Source organism: Rhinoraja longicauda, chromosome 36 (assembly GCF_053455715.1).
Source record: "Rhinoraja longicauda isolate Sanriku21f chromosome 36, sRhiLon1.1, whole genome shotgun sequence".
NCBI classification, from domain to species: Eukaryota; Metazoa; Chordata; class Chondrichthyes; order Rajiformes; family Arhynchobatidae; genus Rhinoraja; species Rhinoraja longicauda.
Window position 1 is genome coordinate 5,466,731 of NC_135988.1, and position 20,439 is coordinate 5,487,169.

The 20,439-nt window shown below is 47.2% G+C and overlaps 1 protein-coding gene across 1 annotated transcript in view; it reads left to right on the forward strand.

Annotated features, from left to right (window-relative positions):
• Positions 1–16,458: 16,458 nt before the first annotated feature.
• The window catches only part of ido1 (indoleamine 2,3-dioxygenase 1), a 52,654-nt gene continuing 48,673 nt past the window's right edge, over positions 16,459–20,439 (forward strand). The window contains exons 1-2 of the mRNA XM_078428891.1: positions 16,459–16,662; positions 17,028–17,123. Coding sequence (XP_078285017.1) covers positions 16,564–16,662; positions 17,028–17,123 — 195 coding nt within the window. The 5' untranslated portion in view covers positions 16,459–16,563. The remainder of the gene's footprint in view (positions 16,663–17,027; positions 17,124–20,439) is intronic.

Below are 20,439 nucleotides of genomic sequence, written 5' to 3' on the forward strand. Positions count from 1 at the left end.
CCTTTAGAGCTGCTGTCTTATAATGCTAGAGACCCAGTTTCGATCAAAGATACTAGAGGAACAAGATGGACCACTCCGTTGAAGTCGCCTATACTGAAATGTAGTACGCAAAGGAGCCATTTTAGTATGCGTTGCCTCTCGCAGTGTAATCAGTGTTGTGGGGGAACAGTGTGTGTGATGATACCATTAAAATGCAGAATATATCTCATCTATCAATTCACAGATTTTTCTTTTTAAATGTTTCTGCAAGTTTCTGCCGACTAAAATGGTGCCGTGACGTACTACGGTTTTTAGGATCGAGTGGTCTATCTTGTTCCTCTAGTATCTTTGGTTTTGATCCTGATTAAGGGTGCTGTCTATGCACATTCGACCTGTGACTGTGTGGGTTTTGTCTGTTGGTTTAGTTTGATTTAGAGACACAGTGTGGAAACTGTGGCTCAGCCCACACTGTGGTTCAGCCCACAGAGCCCGTGGCAACTATCAATCACTCACACACTAGTTCTATCCTAGACAATTTACAGAAGCCAATCAACCTAAAAGCTGCACGTCTTTGGAATGTGGAATGGAAACTGGAGCACCGGGAGAAAAAACATGCGCTCGTTGGGAGAACGTACAAACTCCGCACAGACAGCACCCGCGGTCAGGATGGAACCCGGGTCTCTGCCGCTGTGAAGCAGCAACTCTACCACCGCGCCACTCAGTTTCCACATTCCAAAAGCGTGCAGGTTTGGAGATTTATTGGTTTCTATAAATTGTCCCTAGTGTGTAGAATAGAACAAGTGTACGGGATCGCTAGTCAGCGTGGACTCGGTGGGCCGAAGGGCCTGTTTCCATGTTATTATCCCTAAGCTAAACTATACTCAACTGTTAGGACGCTGTGCCACTGTGCTACCCCAGTTGGTATGTCATGATACACGTGTATAATGTTAGTTCGTCCACAGTTGTGCGGTATTGCGTGCAGTGCTGATTGCCACGCGGCAACAGCAATATGGTTCAGCTCGTGAAGGCACAGAAAGGATTTGCAAGAATGTTTTCTAGCCTCGAGGGCTTGAGTTACAGGGGGAAATGCAAAGTTGTCGGCAGGACTCGAGGGGCCTTGAAAGCAAAGGTTTAAGACGAGGAGGGAAAGTTTTAAAGGTGATGTAAGTTTGTTTCCAGCCACTCCCCACCCCTCTTTACCCCACTCACCTTAAAGCCGTGCCCTCTGGTATTTGATTTTTCCATCCTGAGGAAAAAGAATGGTCTTTCCTCTCTGAATTTTATATACAATCTATGCCTCTCAGAATTTTAGATAAACGTTTTAGATGAGCACAAGATAGACACAAACAGCTGGAGTAAGTCAACGGGCCAGGCAGCATCTCTGAAGACAAGGTACAGGTGACGTTTTGGGTCGACCCTTGTTGAGATGTACAAACCTAACCTGGTCAGCAGGTGATGAGTTGGGCTGAAGGGCCTGTTTCCATGCTGTTTCGTGGTGTCAATGGTTTCTTGATTGTCACGTGCACCAGGTACAGTGAAAAAAAGTTTTTTGCATCCAGCTCATCAAGACTATCCCGTACATGAGCCCAATCACCCCGGTTAGTGCAGAATGTACAGAACAGCCCACTGTGTCTTTATGCGAGAGACGCCATTTTGGGGCCATTTTACAGTCCCAGCTGCAGCCGGCCACAAGGGCCCATTACAACCTTCGCCTCCATCCCGTCATCCCGTCCACCGACGTCCCTCTCCTTGCCTGGCCTTCCTCAACCCTTGTTATGACCACCAGCGGTATTTTTTAGTTGAGTTTAGATTTTTTTTTAATATATATCAAAAAATACTTTATTCCAGTAATAAATATTTACAAAACATTTTCTTTTCAAAAACTCCATCCGACATTCCCGGAGGTTATACATTCAATACAGATATTCATTGTCAGATTTACACAGAATCCCTTCCCTTATTTGGAGGGGGGGCGTCTCCACCATACCCTGCCCCCCATGTCCAGCAGCGGAAGGCCCCTAGACTGTGGTCCTCCCCCACAGGGCCTTGGCGCTGGCTGCACCGAGCTTCAGTGCGTCCCTCAGCACGTACTCCTGCAGTCTGCAGCTGGCCAGACGGCAACATTCCCCGGCGGACTTGCACACAGCGCGGAAACACGCCCTGCAGCCCACAGTTGTCCAGTGATCCCCGCACACTAACTCTATCCCACACACGGTAGGGACAATTTACACCTGCACCAAGCCAATTAACCTGCAATTCTTTGGAGTGCGGGAGGAAACGGTAAAATCTCAGAGAAAAGCCACGCGCTCACGGGGAAAATGTACAAACTTCGTACAGACAAGTACCGGTGGTTGGGATGGAACCCGGGTCTCTGGCGCTGTGAGGCAGTAACTCTACCGCTGCACCGCCCCGAAATCAAATAAAAGCACCCCTGAATAAATACAAAGTAAATGATGCTATCAGTGTTGTGTTCCAGGTTAACACAGACAGGAAAGACCAACATAGACAGTGCTGCCAGGAGGACAACTGACCATTAAAGCCAAGATAAGATTCTATTTTTAACTACTTTGAAACTTAGGGCGGCACGGTGGAGCTACTGCCTTACAGCGCCAAAGACCCGGGTTTGATCCTGACTACAGGTGTTGTCTGTACAGAGCCTGTACGTTCTCTCAGTGACTGTGTGGGTTTTCTCCAGGTGCTCCGGTTTCCTCCCACACTCCAAAAACGTGCAGGTTTGTAGGTTAATTGGCTGCTGTTAAATTGTAAATAACCCCTCGTGTGTAGGATAGTACGGGATCGCTGGTCAGCGTGGACTCGGTGGGCTGAAGGGCCTGTTTCCCAGTTCGGTTTATTGTCACGTGTACCGAGGTACAGTGAAAAGCTTTTGTTGCGTGCTAACCAGTCAGCGGAAAGGCAACACATGATCACAATCGGGCCATTTACATTGTACAGATACATGATAAGTTTAGTGCAAGGTGAAGACTGTAAAGTCTGATTAAATATAGTCCGAGAGTCTGCAATGAGAGAGATTATAGTTCAGAACTGCTCTGGTTGTGGTCGGGTGGTTCAGTTGCCTGATAGAGTACAGAGCTTGTACGTTCTCCCCGTGACCTGCGTGGGTTTTCTCCAGGTGCTTCGGGTTCCTCCCACACTCCAAAGACGTGCAGGTTTGTAGGGTAATTGGCTTCTGTAAAATTGTAATTTGTCCCTAGTGCGTAGGATAGTGCTAGTGTACGGGGATCGCTGGTCAGCGTGGCGTCGATGGGCCGAAGGGCCCGTTTCTACACTGTATCTCTAAATTCTAAAGTAAAATTGTTTAACTGTCATCTGTACCAAGAATGGAACAATGAAATTCTTACTTGCAGCAGCATAACTGGCCTATAACATTACGCACATAGATAATATATAATAAACAGAATTCAATGAATTAATAAGCCCAATACTCGTGCAAAGAAAAGCCCAAAGTCCTTACTACAGCCGGGGCCAGCCATCGGTTCACAGGTTAGTGTTGAGCAGTCTTCAACAGCCTGATAGAAGTTGGGAAGAAACTATTCTTGAAGCTGGTGGACACTGTTTTGAGAATCCTCTACGTTCCTCATGGTAGGGGTGAATTGAGAGCATCTTTGGTGTGAATCTTTGCTGGTATTTGTTGCCTTTTTGAGGCAGCGCGTTCTATGGATCACTTCGATGGCGATGAGGCCATTATGCCAGATGTTTAGCTTTAGTTTAGTTTAGAGATTATCATGTATCTACATGATTGTGGTTCATGAGGTGCCTCATCACGACCTTCTGAAGGACAATTACGGGCAGTTAATGCAATAAGTGTTGTTAAACACAGAGACTCACCGGTAGAAATGACTAGTCCCTCACTGTGAATGGCTCGATTGTAATCATGTGTTGTCTTTCCACAAAAATAGATAAGCATTCATTATAAATAAAATAAAGATACATATCTTTATTTCGGGGTCTGCTGGGAGCAGCGCTGGTTGTACAGTCTGACGGCAGCAGGAAGGAAGGCAGGACCTTCGATATCTCTCCCTCACACACTTGTGGTGAAGAAGTCTTTCACTGAAGGAGTGACAGGGGCAATTTACAATTAGGGGCAATTTACAATTTTTACAGAGGCCTATTAACCTGCAAACCCCTACGTCTTTGGAGTGTGGGAGAAAACCGGAGCACCCGGGGAAAACCCACATGGTCACAGGCAGAACGTACAAACTCCGTGCAGACAAGCACGAACCTGGGTCTCTGACGCCGGAAGGCAGCAACTGGAAGTGCCACCGTGCCACCCACATTGTTATATATTTGTGTAACGATTCTGTGGCGGTTCTGTGTCGGGCACTCCTGGAAAACAGTTGATAGGGGAGGAAAATGTAACAGTGCATTGTAGTTGCTCATCCAGGCCACTCCGGCAGTATACACCAAAAGCCCACAGCGTTGACCATGAAGAAAGTCCATAGCGGTGAATCCATGCGAGGAACACCACCACATGCAGGTTCCCCCAAATCCTGACCAGGAAAAATGTCGTTGGTAGAAACAAGGAACTGCGGATGCAGGTTTACTAAAAAGGGAGCAATGTCTGAAGAAAGGTCCCGACCCGAAACATCACTTATCCATGTTGTCTCGGGATGCCTCCTGACCCGCTGAGTTAATAGACAATAGACAATAGGTGCAGGAGGAGGCCATTCGGCCCTTCGAGCCAGCACCGCCATTCAATGTGATCATGGCTGATCATTCTCAATCAGTACCCCGTTCCTGCCTTCTCCCCATACCCCCTGACTCCGCTATCCTTAAGAGCTCTATCTAGCTCTCTCTTGAATGCATTCAGAGAATTGGCCTCCACTGCCTTCTGAGGCAGAGAATTCCACAGATTTACAACTCTCCGACTGAAAAAGCTTTTCCTCATCTCCGTTCTAAATGGCCTGCCCCTTATTCTTAAACTGTGGCCCCTGGTTCTGGACTCCCCCAACATTGGGAACATGTTTCCTGCCTCTAACGTGTCCAACCCCTTAATAATCTTATACGTTTCAATAAGATCCCCTCTCATCCTTCTAAATTCCAGTGTATACAAGCCTAGTCGCTCCAGCACTTTGTGTCCTAATACATTGCTGGTCACTTGGTGATACTGGGTCTAAATCCGAGAACTCCAATCCTAAGTGTAGTGTGTTTAAGGTTTAAGGTGAGGGGGGATTTAATAGGCATCTCAGGGGCAACATTTTTACACAAAGTAGGGTCGGTATATGAACGAGCTGCCGGAGGAGGTAGTTGAAGAAGGTACTATCACAACATTTAAAAAAGATTTGGACAGGTACATGGATAGGGTAGGTTTAGATGGATATGGGCCAAACGCAGACAGGTGGGGCTAGTGTAGATGGGGCACGTTGGTCAGCGTGGCCAACACTGTATGACTATGAGATACTGGATAGGGCAGGACAGTGTTTCCTGGAGCATTGGAAGCTGAGGGTATGATTTCTGTTGAGGTTTCTATAATCATGAGGGGCACCTGGATCATCGCAGTGGCACAGTGTTAGAGCTACTGCCTCACAGTGCCAGAGACCCGGGTTTGATCCCAACTACGGGCGCTGTCTGTACGGAGTTTGTACGTTCTCCCCGTGACCCGCATAGGTTTTCTCCAAGATCTACAGTTTCCTCCCACACACCAAAGATGTCCAGGTTTGAGGGTTAATTGGTTCGGTATATATGTAAACTTGTCCTCAGTGAGTGCGATAGTGCTAATGTTAGTGTGCGGGGATCGCTGGTCGGCACGGACTCGGTGGGCTGAAGGGCCTATTTCTGCGCTGTATCTCTAAAACTAAAAACTAAAAAATAAGACAGTTGTGGAAACATTGTGACTCATTGTGTTCTACCACAGTGCAATCTACGATTCATGCACCACATTTAGTTCACTTTTTTTAGTTTAGAAATACAGCGCGGAAACAGGTCCATCGGCCCACCGGGTCCGCGCCGCCCAGCGATCCCCGTACACTAACACGATCCTGCACCCACTAGGGCCAATTTTTTTTAACATTTACCAAGCCAACTGACCTACAAACCTGTACGTCTTTGGAGTGTGGGAGGAAACCGAAGATCTCGGTGAAAACCCACGCAGGTCGCGGGGAGAACGTACAAACTCCGTACAGACGGCGCCCGTAGTCGGGATCGAACCCGGGTCTCCGGCGCTGCATTCGCTGTAAGGCAGTAAGGTTGTGCTTATCTATAGTATGAATTGACTTAATTGGTTGCAAAACAAAGAATATCACTGCGTCCAGATACCAGAGACAATAAAGTGCCACTGAATCATTGAAAAGAAACCAAATAAAATTAGCTGTAAATGTAATTGCTCTGCTTTTATACAGCATTCCCACACTGACCTTTCTGTCCTGGGCCTCCTCCATTGTCAGAGTGAGGCCCAGCGCAAATTGGAGGAACAGCACCTCATATTTCGCTTGGGCAGCTTACACCCCAGCGGTATGAACATTGACTTCTCTAACTTCAAGTAACCCCGGCATTCCCTCTCTCTCCATCCCTCCCCCACCCAAGTCGCACCAGTTTCTCGTTTTCACCCAACAAACAGCTACCAAGGGCCTGTTTCCTTTATCATCGTTACTTTTTCGCGTATCTTTCATTTATTGTTCTTTATCTCTCCACATCACCGTCGATCTCTCTCGTTTCCCTCTTCCCTAAGCAGACTGAAGAAGGGTCTCGACCCGAAACGTCACCCATTACTTCTCTTCCGAGATGCTGCCTGTCCCGCTGAGTTACTCCAGCCTTTTGTGTCCATCCCTGCTACACATCCCTGTTTGTGTAACCATAAATCCTGACATCGGCAATGTAGTGTACAGGCACCTCGTGTTTTACATGGGAGGTCACGTGCTTGAAAAGCAGGGGGTGATTTAAAAATGCATGAATTAAACATGTCAGCGAGACCAAGCGCGGACTGGGCGATCATTTCGCTGAACACCTCCGCTCAGTCCGACTTGGCATACACGATCTCCTGATTGCCAAACACTTTGACTCCCTGAAGAAGGGTCTCGACCCGAAACGTCCCCCATTCTTTCTCGCCAGAGATGCTGCCTGCCCTGCCGAGTTACTCCAGCTATCTTCGGTGTCTTGTGTCTATCTACACACTTTGACTCCCCTCCCCATTCCCACACCAACATTTCTATCCAGGGCCTCCTCCACTGCCCGAGTGAGGCCAAACGAGGCCAAATTAGAGGAACAGCACCTCATATTTCGCTTTGGCAGCTTACAACCCAATGGTATGAATAATGATTTATCTAACTTCAAGAAAGCCTTGCATCCATTCTCTCTCTCTCTCCATTCCTCCCCCACCATTATGGTCGTACTAGTTTCACTGTCATCCATCTCTGTTTGTATCCACTCGTTATTACATTCCTCTGCCAACAATGGACCATTGTGGGCTCTACATTTCCTTGATTATCGTTGCTGGCTTTCACTTGTTCTTTTCCCTGGCTTTCATCCATTTGTTCTTTGTAACTTTCCATATCTCTCGTTTCCCTCTCCCCCTGCCTCTCAGTCTGAAGAAGGGTCTCGACCTGAAACGCCACCCGTTCCTTCTCTCCAGAGGTGCCCCCTGTCCCGTTGAGTTACTCCAACGTTTTTGTGTCTGTAGTCTGAGTTCTACTGCACTCTGCATTCGCCCAAGAGGAACCAGAGTGGCAGAGAGCACATGAATGCCAGGGTGTAATTGTTATACAATGCAAAATAGACACAAAATGGCTGGAGTAACTCAGCGGGACAGGCAGCATCTCTGGAGAGAAGGAATGGGTGACGTTTCTGGTCGAGACCCTTCCTCAGTCTGAGAGTCAGGGAAGAGGGAGACACAGAGATAAGGAAGTATAAGTTGTGAACACGAGACATCAAAGGTGATGAGATCAAGGAAAGTGTAGAATAGATAATTGTTAGCTAGGAGAAGGTGACAACGAGGCAAACAGAGATAAAATGTAATCAGGGGGACAGTCAGACTGGTCGGAGAACTAGGGTGGGGGAGGGATGGAGAGAGAGAGGGAGAGCAAGGGTTACTTGAAGTTAGAGATATATAAGAAAATAACTGCAGATGCTGGTACAAATCGAAGGTATTTATTCACAAAATGCTGGAGTAACTCAGCAGGTCAGGCAGCATCTCAGGAGAGAAGGAATGGGTGACGTTTCGGGTCGAGACCCTTCTTCAGACAATCTACTTTCACTGAGGAGGAGCGACTCCAAGGAAAGCTGCCACGATAGGAAATCTGGACATCGGAATGTTGCCGCCCGCCCTCGAGACTGAAACAATAGCCGCATGCAGATTTCAATGCAAGGAAGCCAGCCCGAGGTCACAGGCAGTCCTCTGGCACATCTCCGGAGACCACCAGAGCAGCCCCCCCTTGTCAATGTGCCGGACAAGGTGTGGCTTCACAGCCTGATTTCATGTACTCTTTTAAAAACAAAAATAGCAAGCTTCCAATTCCTGTGCCCAGAGATCAAGTCGATCCTGAAGCCCTTTGTGACGCTCAGTGCCATCTCTCAGAGCAAGGTCTCCATCAATGAGGTAGAGTTGCTGCCTTAGCGCGCCGGAGACCCGGGTTCGACCTTGACCACGGGCGCTGTCTGTGCGGAGCTTGTACATTGCTCCTTGTGACCGCGTGGGTTTTCTCCGGGGCTGCTCCGGTTTCCCGCCAATCGGGATGGTGGAACCTGGAACAAAAACAAAAGGGCTTCAGTGACTCAAGCGGCATCTGTGGAGGCAGAAGGAAGGTCAACGTTTTGGCTCGAGACATTGCTTCGGGACTGAGAGTGAAGAGGGAAGATCGCAGGCGTGTAGAAGCGAGAGGGGAGGGTGTGATATAGACAATAGACAATAGACAATAGGTGCAGGAGTAGGCCATTCAGCCCTTCGAGCCAGCACCGCCATTCAATGCGATCATGGCTAATCACTCTCAATCAGTACCCCGTTCCTGCCTTCTCCCCATACCCCCTCACTCCGCTATCCTTAAGAGCTCTATCCAGCTCTCTCTTGAAAGCATCCAACGAACTGGCCTCCACTGCCTTCTGAGGCAGAGAATTCCACACCTTCACCACTCTCTGACTAAAAAAGTTCTTCCTCATCTCCGTTCTAAATGGCCTACCCCTTATTCTTAAACTGTGGCCCCTTGTTCTGGACTCCCCCAACATTGGGAACATGTTTCCTGCCTCTAATGTGTCCAATCCCCTAATTATCTTATATGTTTCAATAAGATCCCCCCTCATCCTTCTAAATTCCAGTGTATACAAGCCCAATCGCTCCAGCCTTTCAACATACGACAGTCCCGCCATTCCGGGAATTAACCTAGTGAACCTACGCTGCACGCCCTCCATAGCAAGTATGCCATATGTAAGTTCAAAGGCTCAATGGTACTTTATTGTCACATGTACTGAGGGGGCAGAGAAATCCCCTTTTATTGCAGAGTTCAGTAACGATATCATGATACATTAGACACAATCATTAACCAAGTACAAGAGCGAAAGAGAGGAGATTTCTCTGAGGAAACTCTCAAGAGACGCCATGTTTTTCGTGCCATCTTGCACTCTTCAAGTTCAGAGATGTTAAAAATGTTAGCCTTAAAAGATAGTTGCGGCGCGGTGGCGCAGCGGTAGAGTTGCTGCCTTACAGCGCCAGAGACCCAGGTTCGATCTGACCACGGGTGCTGTCTGTACAGAGTTTGCACCTTCTCCTCGTGACCACTTGGGTTTTCTCCTGGTGCTCCGGTTTCCTGCCACGCTCCAAAGATGTACAGGTTAGTCGGCTTTGATAAATAAAACATGTAAAATTGTCCCTTGTGTGTAGGATAGTGTAAGGGGTGATCGCCGGTCAATAGACAATAGACAATAGGTGCAGGAGGAGGCCATTCGGCCCTTTGAGCCAGCACCGCCATTCAATGTGATCATGGCTGATCATCCAACTCAGTATCCTGGGCCGAATGGCCTCCTCCTGCACCTATTGTCTATTGTCCATTGACCGGCGATCACCCCTTACACTATCCTACACACAAGGGACAATTTTACATATATATCTCCCCATGTGATCATGGCTGATCATTCTCAATCAGTACCCCGTTCCTGCCCTCTCCCCATACCCCCTGATTCCGCTATCATTAAGAGCTCAATCTAGCTCTCTCTTGAAAGCATCCAGGGAATTGGCCTCCACTGCCTTCTGAGCCAGAGAATTCCACAGATTCACAACTCTCTGACTGAAAAAGTTTTTCCTCATCTCAGTTCTAAATGGCCTAACCCTTATTCTTAAACTGTGGCCCCTGGTTCTGGACTCCCCCAACATTGGGAACATGTTTCCTGCCTCTAACGTGTCCAACCCCTTAATAATCTTATACGTTTCGATAAGATCTCCTCTCATCCTTCTAAATTCCAGTGTATACAAGCCTAGTCGTTCCAGTCTTTCAACATATGACAGTCCTGCCATTCCGGGAATTAACCTGGTAAACCTACGCTGCACGCCCTCAATAGCAATAGTTGTGTGGTCTCGGTGGGCTGAAGGACCTGTCTCTGCACTGTATCTCTAAACTAAACTCGAATTACAGTGTAGAAACAGGCCCTTCGGCCCATCGAGTCCACACCGACCATCAATCACCCGTTCACACTAGTTCTATTCTTCTTTCACTTCTTCGACTTTCTCATCCACTCCCTGCACAGGGGTGATGTACAGATGGACGATTAACCTGCAAGAATGCATGTCTTTGGGTTGTGTATGAGGATGTATTTTAACCTACTTTACACTGGAATGGGGGTGAGTGGATAGGCCACACTCTGTGAGAGTACAGGTGTCAGGGGTTATGTGGAGAAGGCGGGAGAAAGGGGTTAGGAGAGATAGATCAGCCACGATTGAATGGAGGAGTAGATTTGATGGGCCGAATGGCCTAATTCTGCTCCCATCACTTGTGACTGACGAGAGGTTGAGTTTATTCCCTGTGTTATATAGTGAGGGAGCAGAGACGGGGATAAACCAGGCCGAGATGCAACCCGAATATGGACACAACAAGCTGGAGTGACTCAATGGGTCAGATGTGGAGAGAAGGAACGGGTGACGTTTCAGTTCGGGACCCTTCTTCAGGCTGAGAGTCAGGGGAGAGGGGAAGGGGAGATAAAGACTGCGGAAGCCTCCTGCAACCCGACAGTATGCTTTCTGTGGTATATCTGCGGAGGTTGGTGAGAGTCATTGGAGAATTTTCCCAGGCTCGGATGAAATGCACGTTCTTGGCAGTCCACCGCAATGTGGATGGTCTGGCATTGAACATCGGTGATATTTATGCCAAGGAATTTGAAGCTCACAACCATTTCCACTTCAGCATTACGGACGCTGAGGTAAATGTTTCCGTTTAGCATTCACATCAATAGCCAGAAGGCACAGATTTAAGGGCCTGTCCCACTTAGGCGATTTTTTAGGCGACTGCCGGCGAGTGTCAAAGTCGTAGCAGATCGCCGAAATGTTCTTTTACCCGAAACAATGACCTCGACAATGACCATGACAATGACCACGACAATGACCTCGACAATGCCGAGTCAGGTCGAGATTACAACGTCTTCGGAAACATTGCGAGATTCCCAAGCTGTCAATGCTTCTCCGGCGTCCTAATTTTCGCTGAAATCACTGACAAGTCGGTAAGTACTTGAGAGTTTGGAAATATAACATCTTGCCTGGGTTACTTGACAACCAAGCTTCATGGTAACAAGGCATAAATTGGATTGACTTCCAGTTTACTAATAGCAATATTAAGAAATTTAATTTTAAACGTGATTGAATGGATTTTTGTGCGGAGTGTGGGCATTCTTTGAAAATGTACGGGAGATGCATATCTGGTTTCTGGGTTGCATATCTGGGTTGGGAGCCTACTTTAAATGTAATCGCGGATGGCCATAAACGTCGCAGAAATTCCCACGCTTACCTGACCGTCAAACTGTCGCCTCCAATCTACCTGTCAAATATCCTGACGGTAAATAAATTGGTTAAACACAAGTATTTTATGGTATCTTCAAATTACTTTACTTAATTTAATATTACGTGCTTCTAAATGCATCTGCGACAACCTGGCAAACCTGGGGACTGCGTGCGACAGCGCCCGCAATAAGCAACGATACCTGGCGACGAGAAATTTCACTCCGGTTGATTTCTCAGCGACGCACCGAGATCCACTACGATTCTTGGAAGACTCCTCACGATCATGCCTGCGACACCCCGGAGAACTGTTGGCGGCAGTCGCCTTAAAATCGCCTAAGTGGGACAGGCCCTTTAAGGTGAGGGGTGAGACAGTTAGAGGGGGACCTCAGGAAGAGTTATTTTCATACAAGAGGTCCCTGCATTGTCCAACATGCTGCCTGAGAAGGTAGACACCAAAAGCTGGAGTAACTCAGCAGGTCAGGCAGCATCTCTGGAGAGAAGGAATGGGCGATGTTTCGGGTCGAGACCCTTCTTCAGACCGATGTCAGGTGAGGGGGCGGGACAAAGAGAGGATGTAGTCAGAGACAGGAAGACTGGTGGGAGAACTGGGAAGGGGGAGGGGAAAGAGAGGGACAGAGGGTGGGAGAACTGGGAAGGGGGAGGGGAAAGAGAGGGACAGAGGGTGGGAGAACTGGGAAGGGGGAGGGGAAAGAGAGGGACATTCTGCCTGAGAAGGCAGATAGTCACAAAATGTTGGAGTAACTCAGCGGGTCAGGCAGCATCTCTGGAGAGAAGGAATGGGTGACTGAACACAATACTTTATAGAAGAGTCTCAACTTGAAACATCGCCCATTCCTTCTCTCCAGAGATGCTGCCTGACCCGATGAGTTACTCCAGCATTTCATGTCTTCCTTCGGTGTAAACCAGCATCTGCAGTTGCTTCCTGCACATTTCGTCTGAGAAGGTAGTGCGATCCAGATTCTTCCATGCATTCATCAACCTCTCAACGGACATGCAGATATTGCAGCAGAATAATGTAACGGAACGATTGTGGGGGAAAATAGAGCGGGAAAGAGGGACGGAATGGCTTACACTTACTTTGCTTTTAACATAGAAACATAGAAACATGGAAAATAGGTTCAGGATTAGGCCATTCGGCCCTTTGAGCTAGTACCGCCATTCAATATGATCATGACTGATCATCTAAAATTAGTACCCCGTTCCTGCTTTCTCCCCATATCCCTTGATTCCGTGAGCCCTAAGAGCTTTATCTAACTCTCTCTTGAAAACATCCAGTGAGTTGGCCTCCACTGCCTTCGGTGGCAGAGAATTCCACAGATTCACAACTCTCTGCATGAATTTTTTTTTCCTAACCTCAGTCCAAAATGGCCCAACCCTTATTCTTAAACTGTGACCCCTGGTTCAGGACTACCCCAACATCGGGAACAATTTTACTGCATCTAGCCTGTCCGATCCCTGAAGAAACAGGTTCTTCGGCCCACTGAGTCCACACCGACCATCGACCAGCCGTTCCAGCTAGTTCTATGTTATCCCACTTTCTCATCGACTTCCTGCACACTAGGACCAATTTACAGAGGGCTAATTAACTTACAGACCCGCACGTATTTGGGATGTGGGAGAAAACCGTAGCACCGAAGCTAAGAAAGCTAATGGCATGTTGGCCTTTATGACCAGAGGAGTTGAGTATAGGAGCAAAGAGGTCCTTCTGCAGTTGTGCAGGGCCATAGTGAGACCGCACCTAGAGTACTGTGTGCAGTTTTGGTCTCCAAATTTGAGGAAGGACGTCCTTGCTATTGAGGGCATGCAGCGTAGGTTCACTAGGTTAATTCCCGGAATGGCGGGACTGTCGTATGTTGCAGGACTGGAGCGACTAGGCTTGTAGACACTGGAATTTAGAAGGATGAGAGGGGATCTTATTGAAACGTATAAGATTATTAAGGGATTGGACACGTTAGAGGCAGGAAACATGTTCCCAATGTTGGGGGAGACCAGAACCAGGGGCCACAGTTTAAGAATAAGGGGTAGGCCATTTAGAACTGAGATGAGGAAAAACCTTTTCAGTCAGAGACAATAGACAATAGACAATAGACAATAGGTGCAGGAGTAGGCCATTCAGCCCTTCGAGCCAGCACCGCCATTCAATGCGATCATGGCTGATCACTCTCAATCAGTACCTCGTTCCTGACTTCTCCCCATACCCCCTCACTCCGCTATCCTTAAGAGCTCTATCCAGCTCTCTCTTGAAAGCATCCAACGAACTGGCCTCCACTGCCTTCTGAGGCAGAGAATTCCACACCTTCACCACTCTTTGACCGAAAAAGTTCTTCCTCATCTCCGTTCTAAATCTGTGGAATTCTCTGCCTCAGAAGGCAGTGGAGACCAATTCTCTGGATGCTTTCAAGAGAGAGCTAGATAGAGGTCTTAAGGATAGCGGAGTCAGGGGGTATGTGGCGAGGGCAGGAATGGGGTACTGATTGTGAATGATCAGCCGTGATCATGGTGAATGGCGGTGCCGGCTCGAAGGGCCGAATGGCCTCCTCCTGCACCTATTGTTTATTCGTCACCCGGTGGAAATCGACGTGGTCACGGGGAGGACGTGCAAACTGCCGAGAAGCAGCACCCGAGGTCTGGATCAAACTCAGGCCTCAGGCGCTGTGAGGCAGCAGCTCCACCCGCTGCACCACTGTGCTGCCTTTCCGCTGCTTATGTTCCTGAAATCTTATTCATCTGTTCCCTCCTCCTCTGCAGCAGACAGTCGACAGCAGCCGCTTTGCATCTCGTGCCTCTTCTCCAGATACAACCCAGCATGGTGGGCTGCTCTGGAAGGTTAGATCGCATGGGATCCAAGGAGAGATAGCTGGATGGATGGAAAATTGGCTTTCATGGAAGGAAGCAGAGGGTGATGGTGGAAGGTTGCTTCTCGGACTGGAGGCCTGTGACTAGTGGTGTGCCTCAGGGTTCGGTGCTGGGGTCGTTACTGCTGGTCACGGACGGTACGGCACGGTAGCGCAGCGGTAGAGTTGCTGCTTTACAGCGAATGCAGCGCCGGAGACTCAGGTTCGATCCTGACTACGGGTGCTGCACTGTAAGGAGTTTGTACGTTGTCCCCGTGACCTGCGTGGGTTTTCTCCGAGATCTTCGGTTTCCTCCCACACTCCAAAGACGTACAGGTATGTAGGTTAATTGGCTGGGTTAATGTAAAAAAAAATTGTCCCTAGTGGGTGTAGGATAGTGTTAATGTACGGGGATCGCTGGGCGGCACGGATTTGGAGGGCCGAAAAGGCCTGTTTCCAGCTGTATATATATGATATGATATGATATGATAAGGAGATGAGACTTTCTTGTTTACATTCCATCACAGTGTGGAGGTGCCTGGGGGAGAATCACTGTGATGGGTGTTTGTGTTGAATGACATAGGTGCGTGTTTTTGTTCTTTTTTTAGTGTCGTGACTACATGGCAATTAAATTTCGGTCAAACTTGTTTTGAATGACAAATAAATTCAATTCAAGTCAGTCCAATTCAATTCATCAGTTAGAGTATTGGATTTAGAAATTGTGAGGTTTTGCTGCAGTTGTTTTAGACGTTGGTGTGACCGCGTTTAGAGTATTGTGCTCAGTTCTGGGCACCATGTCATAGGAACGATGTTGTCAAGCTGGAAAGGGTACAGAGAAGATTTACGAGGATGTTGCTCGGACTAGAGGGTGTGAGCTATAGCGAGACATTGAGTAGGCTGAGTTTCCATTCCTTGGAGCGCAGGAGGATGAGGGATGATCTTATAGAGGTGTACAAAATCACGAGAGGAATAGATCGGGTAGATGTATGGAATCTCTTGCCCAGAATCGAGGACCAGAGGACATAGGTTTAAGATGAAGGGGAAAAGATTTAATAGGAATCTGAGCGGTAACCTTTTCACACAAAGGGTGGTGGGTGTATGGAACGAGCTGCCAGAGGAGGTAGTTGAGGCTGGGACTATCGCAACGTTTAAGAAACAGTTAGACAGCTACATGGATAGGACAGGTTTAGAGGGCACGTTGGGGCGAAGGGCCTGTTTCCACGCTGTATCACTCTACACTCCAAGTGCTTGCTAGCTAAAATGGACTTGGCTTTAGCCTGCGTAACAGCTCTTCCTTCATAGCCCTGGAGGGAAAGGTAATTCAGGAGCCCAGCGGGTTACATGATGAATGTTGGAGCAAGCAAATGAGAGCTGCCGGAAGAACTCAGCAGGTAAGGCAGCATTGGGCTAAAGGGCCTGTTTTCGCACTGTATCACCCATATGATTCTATGAACAGCCACTTTGCACCTCATGTCCCATCTCCTGGTGCAACCCCTGTTATCTCCGCTCCCTTATCTTGCCAGATGTTTTATTTGATCTGCCTTTGAAAGAGTAAACATAATTTATCCTCCCAACTCAGTGGCGTGTCCTTGAACTCCAGCCAGTTATTTCTGAATGCTTTCAGAGAGCCAATGAAATTGCCTTTCAAAAGCTCACTTAAAGCTGAGTCCAATGTCCAAACCGGTTTACACCATTGGCTTTCTACAGTTGCTGAAGACAGCTCTCAACCCTGTGGCGAAACACATTTGGAAGCAATTGTTATATTTCAACCTTGGTGGAGAAATAGTCATTTCCCAATGAGCAATGAATCAGGGAGAAGATGAGGCAAGGAATACAAAGTGCATGAACCTGGACACGTTTCACATCTCCGAGGAGTTTGGGTTTGTCTTGCCGGAGCCTTTGGTAAGTCTTGACTTTTTTCTACCACTGTTGAAATGTCCAATCAAGATTTAATTTCCAATGGGGTGGGTGTACGAACTGCTGGAGGAGGTAGTTGAGGCAGGGACTATCCCAACGTTTAGGTACATGGTTTAGAAGGACATGAGCCAAATGCATAGGAAGGAACTGCAGATGCTGGTTTAAACCGAAGGTAGACAAAAGGCTGGAGTAACTCAACGGGACAGGCAGCATCTCTGGAGAGAAGGAATGGTCGAGAACATTCAACTTTCGAAACACAAATTGGCTTTCCGTTTCTCTGCACAAAGTAAGGTTTTGCATAATTTGCATCTAGCCTATTTGATGAATCATTTATTTCTTTATTTCACCAGTCCGACCTTCCGAAGTTCTACCGACCATGGATGGACATCGCCAACAATATTCCTCGGCTGATTGAGTGCCATCAACTTCGTCATGAAGTGAATAAAGTAGGTACTTCGTTTATCATTTGACCCTGAGCTCAATGCTTCAATGTTTAGTTTTAGTTTAGTTTAGTTTCGAGATACAGCGCGGAAACAGCCCGCTTGGCCCACCACGTCCGTGCTGACCAGCGATCCCCACACACTAACACCTCCCTACACACACCTGGGGATCATTTTACACTGATACGATTATACCAAACTAGTTACCTTACAAACCTGCACGTCTTTGGAGTGTGGGAGGAAACGGAAGATCTCGGAGACAACCCATGCAGGTCGCGGGGAGAACGTACAAACTCCGTACAGACAGCACCCGTAGTCGGGATCGAACCCGGGTCTCCGGCAGCTCTACTGCTGCGCCACCATGCTGCCCAATGCTTCAATGGTTCTCTACTACACCAAGCACCAAGGTGTAGTGAGATTCCTTCTTTGCATACAGACCAGTAAGATTATTGCCATATATACAGTAAGTACTATCCCTGTTTAAGTGCACAATGCATAGGAACAGCCCACTGGGACCATACACGTACAACCGTTGCCAGGTCCAGGAGACATTTTCAAAGTCCAATCTGTAGTTGGCAGTAGAGGGCCGTGGCAGCCATTGCCTCCGTCCGGATTGTCCCACGAACTGTCCTCCCTCTCCTCCCCTGGCCGCCCTCGGCCTCTGTGCCTCTCGCAGCCGACCTTGATAATCAGATATTACTCTTCATAAATACAATCAAACTGAGGGCGTGCAGCGTAGGTTCACTAGGTTAATTCCCGGAATGGCGGGACTGTCGTATGTTGAAAGGCTGGAGCGATTGGGTTGTATACACTGGAATTTAGAAGGATGAGGGGGGATCTTATTGAAACATATAAGATAATTAGGGGATTGGACACATTAGAGGCAGGAAACATGTTCCCAATGTTGGGGGAGTCCAGAACAAGGGGCCACATTTTAAGAATAAGGGGTAGGCCATTTAGAACGGAGATGAGGAAGAACTTTTTCAGTCAGAGGGCTGAATGGCCTACTCCTGCACCTATTGTCTATTGTCTATTGTCTATTGAACTGAAGGTCAACAGGTAGAGCAAAGAGGAAGATACAGAGTGCAGGATATAGTCCTCAGCATTGTAGTGCATCAGTTCCATTGACAAGGTCCAATGTCCGCAATGGGGTAGAGGTGAATCGGACAGCACCCTAGCTTATGGAAGGGCCGTTCAGAAGCCTGATAACAGAGGGGAAGAAGCTGCTCGTGAGTCTGGTGGTGCGCGCCTTCAAGCTTCTGTACCGTCTGCCCAATGGGAGCAGAGAGAAGGAGGAGGAATGACCGGGGTACGACCAGTCTGAAGAAGGGTCTCGACCCGAAGCGTCACCTGATCCTTCTCTCCAGAGATGCTGCCTGACCCGCTGAGTTGCTCCAGCATTTTGTGCCTATCTTATTTCTCGATTATGTTGGCTGCTTTTCCTGAGGCAGGATGAGGTGCGGATGGAGGCAATGGTGGGGAGTCTGGCCTGTGTGATGGACTGGGCTACATCTACAACTCTCCGCAATGTCCTGCCGCCTTGGGCAGAGCTGTTCCCAAACCAGGCCGTGATGCAACTCGACAGTTTGGTGCAGGCGTAGACGTTTGTAAGAGTCATTAGAGGCATTGGTGTACCTTCTCGGCTGTCACTTCAACGAGGTTGATTTATGACAGACCATCGGTAATATTTATGCACTCAGAAATAGTCATGTCAAATAGTCAAATACAGAAAAATTAATATCTTATATATATAATATCTTATTAGACAGTGACATTCCCTCCACGGACTTATACAGACAAAAATGGGAAAAAGAATTAAACCAAGTAATTACGAAAGATACTTGGGAAGAAAGTTTGCAACATATACATCAGTGTTCACTAAACGCCAGACATTCTCTAATACAATTTAAAGTAATACATAGGTTACACTATTCAAAAACAAAACTACATAAAATTTTCCAACATATCTCACCTAAATGTGATAAATGTCAACATTTAGAAGCTACATTAGTTCATATGTTTGCAAACTGTATAAAAATTAAAAAATTCTGGGTAAATATTTTTAGCATAATATCTAAAGTAACCAGCACACAATTGGACCCAGATCCAAAATTAATTATACTCGGAATATTAGAATTAAATCAAACATTTAGAACAACACAAAGAAACTTTATGGATTATAGTTTAATAACAGGAAAAAAATTAATTCTAAAATTTTGGAAAGGACCTACGGCCCCCACAATCAAAATGTGGATTATAGAAATGACGGAGACCTTAAACGTGGAAAGAATCAGATTTTCCCTGTTGGACAAACAGGAATTATTCATTGGAACATGGTCTCCTTTTATTGATTACTTAAAGGGTCAGAATGGTTCAGCACAGGAACCTGACTAGCACTCGGACTAAAGAATGGATGAAATGCTATACTTTGAAATGTACGAATATATCTCGAATGAAGTTTTTGTTATTTTAATAAATTTCTCCATTCTTCTTTAACTAACTTTTTCCTTATCTTTATAATTTGTTTTTATTTTTGTTTTTATTTTTCTTCTCTCTCTTTTCTTTCTTTACTTCATCTATTTCTTTAGTTCTATCTAGTTTAAAAAAAAAAAAGGGGCAAAAGGTATTGGAGACAATATAATAATAATTGACAATATTATCAATTTAAAAATGTATGACTGTAAAGATGTAAACAGGTTATGTACCTATCTCCAATAAAAATTTATCTTAAAAAAAAGAAATAGTCAAATTAAAGATAGTCCGCCGATAGTTTAGTTTAGAGATGCAGCGTGCCCTACTTAAATCAGTCTGAGGATGGGTCCCCAGTCCCGACCCGAGCCGTCACCTATCCATGTTCTCCTGAGATGCTGCCTGATCCGTAGACACGCTCCAGCACTTTGTGGTCTATCGTTGTCTATTGTTGCTCAGTCTCACCTCAGTGCACTCATGGGAAGTCAGAGACATCTTTGAAGAATACAGGGTGGCGGCACGGTGGCGCAGCGGTAGAGTTGCTGCCTTACTGCGCCGGAGACCCGGGTTTGATCCTGACCTCGGGTGCTGACAGCAGGGAGTTTGCACGTTCTCGCTGTGACCACATGGAGAGTTAAATAGAGCTCTTAATGATAGCGGAGTCAACGGATATGGGGAGAGGGCAGGAACGGGAAACTGATTGTGGAGGATCAGCCATGATCACGGTGAATGGCGGTCGGTGCTGGCTCGAAGGGCCGCATGGCCTCCTCCTGCACCTATTGTCTATTGTCTATTTTCTCCAAAGACGTGCAGGTTTGTAGTTTAATTGGCCTCTGTGTGTAGGATGGAACTA